A 10,997-nucleotide genomic window follows, 5' to 3' on the forward strand; every position below is an offset into this window, starting at 1 on the left:
TGGAATTTGCCAAGCAGATGTACAGGCGAGACAGTGAGGAGGGTTGTTTCCATGGAGCAGACATGAGCCTGAAGGCTCAAAGTGCAGATGTAGGTCCAGAGGTAGGGGGACATCACAAATCACATCTGTTATTTTCATGGACTCCTACTATTTTACAGCAGGAGCTCCAAGAATAATTACGACTTACAGTGACTGTAAATCCAGCATCTCTGAAAAGATTGATTTCATTTGTTGAACTACTTTTCCAGTCTCTTTGTCTCCTTATGCAAAGTTAAGTTTCATATGAAATCTTTTCATCTAGTCATTTTGAAAGGGTCAGAAAATTCTGTCAGCACAAAGAGAAGCATGAAATCTTCTCTACATGCAGAGACTTGCTGTGCCGTGCTCTACTCTACTATTCTCTTCACTTTAGAGCTACTAAACTATAAACTATTTCAGCAATTAACCTCATTGTTGGATTGATTATGTAACACTCGGTTGTACATCACTGTACAAAATCCAGCAGGCCTTGCACTGCCAACACCTGGCAAAGAGGTAGAGCAGATGAGTAACGTTTTCTAAGAGATCTATTCCAGGCCCAGCAGTCAGAGATTAACCCTTGGCTTGGGATAATTACGTCAGATCCCTTTAATCCTAAACAATTTAGCGGTGGCAGTGACAGTCCTGCAGCCACAAGTTCTCTTAGTGATGCACCTGTGATGGTGTCTCTGAGTGAAAGTGGAAGCAAGAGAAGCACTTTAGTAAACCCTAATATTTAGTAGCTTAATTCCAAATCTGAATCACTAGTTTGAATTCATATTGCAGTAGTGATTCAGTTCAACACAGTGTCACCGAAAACATTTCAGTCTATCGTTTTAGCCGAGTATGATGATTACGATGGTAGCAGTCGTGGCAGTAACAGTAGCACTTGTACCAACAGTAATAAATATGAATGTTACTTTGCCTCCTGTATTTCTAGCTGGCTCTTTGTTGGCCTCTAGTGGTCATGGGAATTACTTCCACTGCTCAAATGAAAGTTACTATTTGTGCCACCAGAGGGCACCTGTATCCACTAACACTAATGGCCACCTGGCATATGGACCATGTGAAATTAATCTCTGAGGTTTTCAGAGGATTTTTAAAGACAAGGGCTGATAGATGGCTTAGATGCAGCCAAAAATTGATTCAGTAAGTACTAACAGTGATTACATGAATGAATCAATAACAACAGACTGAACCCCACACCACAAAAACAGGTATTTGTAGTGAAATAAAGCGTGAATTAAATCAAAAGCTGTTACACCACTCAAGCAAGCTATGGCTCAAACCACACAAGAAAACATGCATTTATAATGTCTTTCCTACTGCTTACCCCCTCTATAATATTGATGAAGCCTCACAAGAAAACTAAAATGATACACAGTGCCCCTGTAGGAACCGACGCTCTGTGGTCTGAGAAAATAACCCTCATGATGTCATCAGGGATTGTGGGAAAGCCTCCATTACAAATTAGGGCATGGAGTTTGAAAGACATGGCTGTGGAAGTTGGTGAAAGCTGTATTGGTTGCATTATGGGAAATGTAGAGTTTTGGGAGCTTGAGCTAAAGAAAGCTAGATCTACCTACTGCAGTCAAAGCACAATAGGAACATCTGAACATCTGATTTCATCGACCTGGCACACTCTCCTAGAAGAGTAGCAGCTGGGGAACAAACTTGGAAACTGAGGCAAAAGCAAACTTCATCTCATTGAAAATGAAGTAATAAAACTGAAACTGCAATTTCCTCTGACCTGTTGTATCTTATAATATCTGCGTCAGGAGTGTTACTGAAATACAACTGGAGGAGCACAGAAATTGGTGTAAAGATAGGCGGGTGCATACTTATACATATTCCATCACTGAATTAAAATAACTGGTCATAGATTTTTAATTTGCATGTCCTGTTGCACAGAGGATATGCAAAAAATGATCTTATAGAAACATAAACAAACAAGGCTGGAAGCAGCTAACAGGAAGTGCTACATATCTCACACCTTTAACTAGGGATAAACCAATTTATAAATTTTTAAATTCCCAATTAAATAAATTTACATATGCTTTTTTTGTATTTACATCAATTTAATCAATACTATGATAATGTAATGATGTAGAAACCAGTATCCATGCTTTTAACTTCCTGTTTTCATGCACAGATCTGTGAACGGGGGATTTGCAGTTATAGACACATAACCACATTCACTTGTATGGATGAGATTTTTGACTGCATGGATATGATGCCTGAAAGATTTACTCTACCTCTTACTCTCTTGAATCAGCAAGGTAAAAGCATGTGCATGGCAATAAGAGATGCTACACTACTACTGCATTAACATTATTCTGTTTTGTGTATGATGAAATATTGCACATGTAAGTATGTTTTTTCTATCCAACAGCTGCACAGAACTATAAGAGAACAGGAGCAGTGTTACACCGGACATACATCCGCTCCTTCTGTAACTTCCTGCTGCCTCACAGAGCGACTCTCAAGAAGGGGGAGGATACACATGACACCGAGAGGAAGACAGGGAAGCATTCATGGGAAAAAATGAAAACAGAGCATTCTGTTCCCATACTCCCACACTCCCATACACATATCAGATTCAACTGAATCATTATTGTATTATTGTCACCATATACATTCCAGTGACGTAGTTATCAGGAGGAATCAGGCAGAAGCTGTATCTGATCTCGCCTCTGTGAGTGTCTACATTGTTTATGGAGCTGGTTACAAACATCACTATATAAATGACCCGAGACTCACAGTATCACACAGTGTGTCGCTGCCATGTTCACCACATTTGTGTCAGTAGCCTAATGTGCTAAATCTAGTCAAACTACATCCATGAGAAAATCTGTCCCATTCGTTATGTAACAGACGTGTTGAGTCTACAACTCGCTCATGTTGTTGGATGGACTCGGTTTGATTTTATCTCCTGCAGTTTACTGTACATTCCACTTGTGATAGGGCTGTAACTAACACAGCGTGACCTGAATTCCCTACTGAGGGCTCATGTATAAAGGAGCAGTCCACTGATTTTACATGTAAAGGTCATTCATGGAATGTAAAACAGCTGTATAGTATGTGGCTCTGGGGCTGAATCTGAGAAAATAACCCTGATTATGAGTCAATCTGTTCAGTTATTTTTTATTTTTTTATTTTTTATTTTTTGAGTTCGGCTTCGACTTCTATTATTAGTCATAAAAAACAGATTATTTGCTTCTCTTTTGCTGATTTTAGAACACATGGCACCAAAACCCTGTCCTCCAAATACATCTTGATCTGTTTGGTTCACAGGAACCTACAGATCTTTTGTTTTTAATATGTTTGAATTAAACACAAGAAAAACAGGGTAGCTCAGCAAGTGGAAATACTGTGAAGTTCAACTATAACACAAAGAAACAATGAATTAAAAAGTCACATATCATCAACACTGAGTCCAAAAAAAATCAATGTTACATGACTAAACTCTTTGACTATGGAGTGGGAGGTAAGGCTACAGCAATAACCTACACCTGCAGCGACTCTGATGAAAGAAAGAAAACAAATAAAGCAAAGGTTTTTGAGGAGTAAACCTTTAAAAAGCTGTATGTTGGGTTAATACCGATACTTAAACTTTGAACAAGAACCCCTAAGCAGTCTTCACAGTGGCAGAAGTGTAACTATGGGGTGGGGAGAGGAAAGAAAAAAAGGCAGTTAAAGCACTTAGACAACAATAAAGATCATTAAATAACACTGTCAGCCCCAAGAAACCGAACAGTCTTTGAGTAACAATGAATTCCTTGCATTTTTTGTGACCATGTCAAGTTTGCTTGGCACAGCAGATCGGTGCCAAACTGAAGCAGCCATAAAAACAGGAATATAAAAGCATGGATGCTGGTTTTCACATCAAAACACCGCCTTTGTTTCGATAAGTTTGATATAAATGCGAACAAAGCATATCTAGGAAAGACATAATTAAAAAACAGTACAACCGCTTTTATATCGCACAAAGTTTATTATAGTGATGAAACTCTCTTAGAAACTGAAGGGAAAACTACAAGTAAGTAAAGAGGGGTCACTTTATTATGGGTCACTGGGTTGTGAGTGTGTGAGGCCTCAGACTGAGCTGTAATTTCAGGCTTTAGGACCTGGAGCGGGAGGATTCTCCTCACACTGCCACTAAATACCATGGGCGGGCCTGGAAATAAGTTTCCAGGGCAGAGATTTTCATGCTCTGAAAACCAGGCATGACAAATCCTGCAGCTGTGTCCTAAACTTCTGTCCTCGACCGTCAGCTACATTAACTTCATATAGAGCAGATCACTGCTGGAGGATCTATTCGTGAGCAGCTTGAGGACAACCTAAGGAACCCTAATAAGGTAAGATAAAAGCAGTGGGAGTTGGGGGAGGGAGTGTATCCTGAGCAGTGTTCAAATGGTGGGAAATGCCCAGGCATGTGAAAAGAGGCCACAAAGTCAGATCTGATATGCAGTTAAAGCTTCCATTGTAGACTGAAGCAGCGTGAGCCACCCAGGTTGTTGGAGAGGTTTGAAAAGTAAGAACAAAGTAAATGTAGAAGAAAATGTAAAAGCATGCTGCACACAATCAGAAATGCATGAGTCTTGAAACATTCAACTAAACTTCGGTTCAATTCAATTCAAAATACTTTATTGGTCCCTCAAGGGACGATTTAAAGCATATGATATTGCAAACAACATTGCACAGACAATTCAGGTACACACACATAAACAAAAAAAAACCACACAAAACTTTAGGGAGTTGGCTGCAACTTTGACCTAATTTCATCTGTGACAAAGGACGTCTCTCATTTCCTCTGTCTACGTACTGCACTGCTAGTTTTCCCTAACTAAATTAACATTATTGATGATTTATACAAACAAAAGCTCTCTGTTACATTAAAACTGCACAAAAGAACATCTTCTCATTCATTCATAGATAACTCTCAGGTCCCATGAGATGAAACAGCCGTATGAAACAGACTCAAGTGTAAAATACCAAAAAAACAAACTAATTTTCCGTGTTAGTCTTTGGGACATAGGAAAATGTCAAATGCAGTGTCACTTTTCAGATGCTATTTTGATCACATTATCATCTTTTAATAAATGTATTCATCCTTCAAAAGTACTGTTTAAAACACTATTAAAGACACTGTTAAGAATAATGTAGAGAATAACTGCATGCAGACGTCAGATATCTGTCCATCTCTCTCTGTGTTGGCTTTGTGGCTTTGTGAGCTTGTACAAACATGTCTAGGAAGCTGCTGCAGAGACATTCTTGATGTATATAATGTTAAGTAGCCTGCTGTTTCCTTAATACATTTATATTAAAAGCCTGTTGCTCAGCCAGACGGATCATTTATCAGTAACCTAACAGTGTTTTATGATGCAAAATATCCTAACTATAACTGTAACTGACCATATGCACATGATCTTGTCTTGCGTTTCTATATACATGGCCTGTGTGTGTGTGTCTGCATGTGGTCCCTTCTGCCACATCACAAGGAACCAACCAGCATCGACCACACAAATACCCCTATAAGAGAATTTATGAAATCTTAGATCTTGTGTTGTCAAGACATGAGTAATTCAGATCTACTTGGCAAATGTTTTGTCTTAGATACATCTTGTGGCTGCCTACGTGGCTGTTATGTAAGTCTTGCCTTGAGGTTTACTGGGAGAAATCTACCCCTGCTGTTATATTAAAACTCCAGAGCAAATACTGAATATACCACAAGTTGTGCTTTTTGAGTTGAGTAAGATATTTCAGTAAAACAGAACTGAAAAAGAACAAATCCTAACCAAGAAAATTAGTCATCTCACTTCTTAAATCAGTTATAGTTCATCAATGGCAGCATGTCACATTTGTCCTCATGTCGTCTTATATGTTTTCTCTGATTAGCATTACAACATGTGGGTGACAAACCTGGTAGCCCTGGCCCTCCTGGCCACTTCAGCCTCAGCTGCCACCTCTGCAACAGCAGACAAGGTCCTCAGTAACCATGCTACCATCCTGGCCGACAACAGCGCCAACCTGGCTTTCACGCTCTACCAAAACATGGCAAAGGAGAAGAACGTAGAAAACATCCTCATTTCCCCTGTCGTGGTGGCCTCCTCTCTGGGTCTGGTAGCCCTTGGGGGAAAGGCCTCCACTGCCTCTCAGGTGAAAACCATTCTGAATGCATCTAAAGTTAAAGATGAGCAGCTGCACTCTGGTCTGGCAGAGCTGCTGACTGAGGTGAGCGACCCAAAGACCCGCAACGTCACCTGGAAGATCAGCAACCGTCTGTATGGACCCAACTCTGTCAACTTTGTGGACGATTTTGTCAAGAGCAGCAAAAAACACTACAACTGTGACCAGTCCAAGATAAACTTCAAAGATAAGAAGAGCGCTGTGAACTCCATCAATGAGTGGGCAGCCAAGTCCACTGGCGGCAAACTGCCTGAGGTCACCAAGGATGTAGCGAAGACTGATGGGGCGATGATCATCAATGCTATGTTTTTCAAACGTGAGTCTGCATGAAATCTGTACCTCAGTATATTATTCTTTTAAATGATCTTAAAGTTAATTTTGTTTCGTCACAGCTCACTGGGATGAGCAGTTCCATCATCAGATGGTGGACAACCGTGGATTCATGGTGTCCCGCAGCTACACAGTCTCAGTGCAGATGATGCACCGCACAGGTAGGTGGAGACGAGCCTGTTAATATGTTCAGAAACATGTTAACAATTAAGGGAGTAGTTCAACATTTGGAGAAATACACCTACCATACCTCGCTTTGTGCCTGAGAGCTACTACTATCTGTACAGAAAGTGTAAAAACAACAATTCATAGTTTTACAGTGGTTTATCTGCCAAACTGTTTTTTGGCTCAGAGCAGTAACTTAACGGCCTGTGTCCAAAATCACTTACTGTTACTATATAGTGAACTGTATTTATATATTTATTTATCTCGTATGTACAAATTGTATAGAGAGCCAAACTAAAACTGGAACTTCAGGGTTCTGTTGCAGAAAACCTCATTCAAAATCACACTGACATTTATAAAAGCATAAACAAATCCGTGTAAAATGACTTCCCTCGATAGATAGTCTTTTGTGCGGTTCACTTCACATGTCTGAATAAGGATTGTAATTATTTTTGATGATCTAATGTTTCACCCTAGACCTTCGTGGGTCACAAAAAACATCACAGCTGGACAAATTAGTGAGAATACCCTCCAATATTTACACAGATGTATATACAGCTGTTCCTGGTCTTGACCGTACCCTGTAAAGTGCACTGAGATGATGGATGTTGTGATTTGGAACAAATAAAATTTAATTTAATTGAATAAATATTCCCATAAATGAGTGTCCATGGTCTGTAGACTAGACAATCCTACTATGCAGTGTGATACACATTCATTCACAAGTGTCCAAAAATAACTGTCTATTATATGGGGATGAGTGAGAGAGTGAGAGAGTGAGTGGTTTCAGACATAGCACTGCAGTTTTGAACAAATGAAACAAAGAAGATATAATGTTAATTGGTAGGTGGATTTTGTTATCTTAACACAGAGCCAGTTTACGGTCAGCTAAGCTAAGCTAAAAGGCTGCTGCTTTTAACCATGAGATATGATATTATTTGTGATGCATCAAGACAATAAACCTGCCTGCTGTATAGGACGAGGAGAAACCACCTTCTCTGTGATCATGTATAAAACAGAACATCACACACAGGATAATATCTGTAATACCTGTCATTTGTTTCCTCAGGTCTCTATGGCTTCTACGATGACAGCACCAACAAGTTGTCCATCCTGAGCATGCCTCTGGCTCATAAGAAGTCCAGCGTGGTGTTCATCATGCCCTACCATTTGGAACCTCTGGAGAGACTGGAGAAGATACTGACCAAGAAGCAGCTGGATACATGGATGGGCAAGCTGCAGGAAAAAGCAGTGGCTGTGTCTCTGCCCAAAGTCAGCATGGAAGTCAGCCACGACCTGCAGGTAAAAGATTCAAGAAATCAAGAGCGTGCTGGTTGATTACAATGACTACACCTCAGTCTTTCCCTGTCACACTTTATTTTTCTGCCTCTCTGTAGAAACACCTCGGGGAGCTGGGCCTGACAGAGGCTGTGGACAAATCCAAAGCTGACTTCTCCAAAATTTCCGGGAAGAAGGATCTCTACCTGTCCAGTGTTTTCCATGCCTCCGCCATGGAGTGGGACACTGCTGGGAATGAAATTGACACCAGCATCTTTGGCACTGACAAGCTGAAAAGCCCTAAACTGTTCTACGCTGATCACCCCTTCATCTTCCTCGTGAAGGACCAGAAGACAAACTCCATCCTGTTTATTGGCAGGATGGTCAGACCAAAGGGAGAAAAGATGAGAGATGAACTGTGACCACGTGTTGACTAGAAATGTCTTAGGTAGACGTCTGACTGTGTGTGTGAATGTAGGTTTTCTACTGCAATATGCTGAGAGAAGTGTGAAATTAAATAGAGGGTTTGATAAGTGCATTCCTATCTCCCATGCTGACAGCATTCCCCAAAACATAGCAAAGGCACCTTCATTTTTATCTTTGAGAATATTTCTCATCACTACATGGCTTTTTTTGTTATGAATTGATCACATTTTGGACTGAGGACTGAAGTATTATTTCCCTGATTAATGCCTAACATGTAAATGCAGTTTGCTTGAATGGAGGAGGGATTTTATCATCAGTATGTGACAACACAAAAGCTCTTTGTAAAAGGTGAACAACAATCTTACTTTTGAAGAGATTTTATGGTTCTTGCTGTTTAATTTAACAAAAATATTAGTTTGTCAAGCATTGCTGTGTTTCATTTTAAACTCCATTGGTTTTCACAAATACTTTGTCCATTCGTTGCACTTCTCTGTTTGTCTTTAACCAAGAGGCTACAGTGTTGTTCTGCACTGTATTGTAATGCTACACAGATCCGCACTGGCCATCAAATCCAAATGATGGCAGATTTAACAAGGACTGTCTGTACAACAGCATGTGCACACATAGTTTTAGTCTGTTACAAATTTCCTGTTTTTGCAATAAAAATGTGAAACATGTGTCATCTTAAATTTTGACATTTGGTGCTGGCATTTCCCTTGCATTTGTAAGGACACTGACTTCTTCACCTTGTTTGTCTGTTTGAATGTCTGTTTGCAATAGCAGTTTAGCCCTCGGCAGGTCTTTTGAAGTCAGGCCTCCAGCGCGGTTTTCAAGCTGAATAACATGAGCAAATACCAGTGAGGGTGATGTGGGACCTCCTGGGCAGCTCTGTTGTAGCGTGGAGTTTTGCAATGGTAAACGCTATATGGTAAACCACCTAATAATAAACTGTAAATATTTAAACCTTAACAAAATATTTGAGCATATCCAGATGTTTGCTGCAGCTGCTCCAATAAGAAAATGACTTGTTAAAAGCCACATCATCAACCTCCACGTGAGTGCTTGCATTAGGTTCACAAAGACACGAAAACAAAAACAGCCAAAAATGAGCAAATGATTAAGTATTTAATAGAAGAAGGCTTAATAATAGAATAGAATAACATAATTTAAGGTGGATTAAATTGGGGCATCAGTAGACGTGAGTGGATTTTGTATTGTCATTGTTACATCCACTGCTGAGGAAGCTTACATTTTGGGACAGATCTGGATCATTTACTATGAATTGGAATTTTTTTCTCTGAAGTCTGGTGTGTGTTGTTTCACATTGGCCTTGGCCAAGGGCTGCACCCGCTGAGTGTTCTTCTAGTTTCAGTCTTTGCTTTTTTTTTTTTCTTCTTTTTTTTTTAGTGTATAACACCACCTAGAGGGCATCTGGACTACTGGCAGAACATGGTTTGGAATTTTATAAGTCAGCAGTCTTTCCTGGAAATTATACCCAGTGTATTTGTTAGGAATGTCTTTATTACCAATAATTCAGGATAATTGTAATGTAAGTAATTCCTAGCATTCAGCCATTAATATTACTGTGTCACCTTCTTAAGCCTGGCTGCTTCAGAGCAGCAAAACTGCATTTCAGCTTACTTTGACAAAGATTCATAGAAGTTGTAGGTATTAAATGCTCTTTAATGCTCTAGTTATGCAGTGTGATGCATACAGTCTTATACCTAACCTCACTAAAATGAAGCAAGCAAGTTCACAAACCATCTGCCATGGAGTCAGAGATGCAGGATCATGAAATGCAGGGCAACACTACAGTGCCATCTGAAAGTATTCAGACCCCTTTACTTTTTTGTCGTGTTGCAGACTTATGCTAAAATAAAAATCAATCTAAATCCAATATTAATGACAAAGTGAAAACACAATTTTTTGCAAATTTATTAAAAAGTAAAAACTAAAATGTCACATTAACATTAGTATTCAGACTCTTTCCTATGACACTTGAAATTTAGCTCAGGTGCCTCTCATTTCTCTTGGTCAACTTTAGGATGTTTCTACACCTTGATTGGAGTCCACCTGTGGTAAATTCAATTAATTAGACATGATTTGGAAAGACACACTCCTAAGGTCTCGCAGCTCACACCTACTGAATACTAAATGTACTGTAAAGCCATCAGGCATTTTAAAAGTTAACTACATCTCCTAATCATTTGTTCTTTTTCTGTTGTTTTAACACCAGTTTGCATCCTGTTCTGCGTGTGTTACTGGATTGTTTATCTTTACTGTACTCTGATGTCATATGGTTGTTGTGTTCCTCTTTTGCCGGAGCTGCATCATAAGTTTCTGTCATATTATTGCTGATGTGCAATAAAATACTGAACTGAAACCCTTTTATTTATTTGTTGCTAAGGCTTGCTTTACACTCTAATGTAAACAGGAAGCGAACTGTTGAGGTTTTTAAGCGGGAGGGGTTGAGTAACATTATAATATGATCTACATCAAGATAAATCCTAATCCTGATACAGATAAAGGGTGCATTGTGTATGCAGGTGTGTCCTCAACTCAAGCTATGTAGTCAGTGCGTTAGTGGAATT

At 39.5% G+C, this 10,997-nt stretch overlaps 1 protein-coding gene across 1 annotated transcript; it reads left to right on the top strand.

Annotated features, from left to right (window-relative positions):
- Positions 1-4,194: 4,194 nt before the first annotated feature.
- serpinh1a (serpin peptidase inhibitor, clade H (heat shock protein 47), member 1a) lies at positions 4,195-9,083 on the top strand. The gene is made up of 5 exons (XM_056398179.1): positions 4,195-4,376; positions 5,917-6,523; positions 6,600-6,698; positions 7,772-8,004; positions 8,100-9,083. Exons 2-5 carry the CDS (start codon positions 5,926-5,928, stop codon positions 8,400-8,402), a joined length of 1,233 nt encoding a protein of 410 aa, XP_056254154.1. The 5' UTR covers positions 4,195-4,376; positions 5,917-5,925; the 3' UTR covers positions 8,403-9,083.
- The last annotated feature ends 1,914 nt before the right edge of the window (positions 9,084-10,997 follow it).

Source organism: Seriola aureovittata, chromosome 15, assembly GCF_021018895.1.
Source record: "Seriola aureovittata isolate HTS-2021-v1 ecotype China chromosome 15, ASM2101889v1, whole genome shotgun sequence".
NCBI classification, from domain to species: Eukaryota; Metazoa; Chordata; class Actinopteri; order Carangiformes; family Carangidae; genus Seriola; species Seriola aureovittata.

Excerpts from the sequence above, each read along its gene's own strand:
- serpinh1a (XM_056398179.1), top strand. The coding sequence starts at position 5,926 with ATGTGGGTGACAAACCTGGTAGCCCTGGCCCTCCTGGCCACTTCAGCC. Across the intron at positions 6,524-6,599 it reads CAATGCTATGTTTTTCAAAC|CTCACTGGGATGAGCAGTTC; the intron begins GTGAGTCTGCAT and ends GTTTCGTCACAG. Across the intron at positions 6,699-7,771 it reads GCAGATGATGCACCGCACAG|GTCTCTATGGCTTCTACGAT; the intron begins GTAGGTGGAGAC and ends TTGTTTCCTCAG.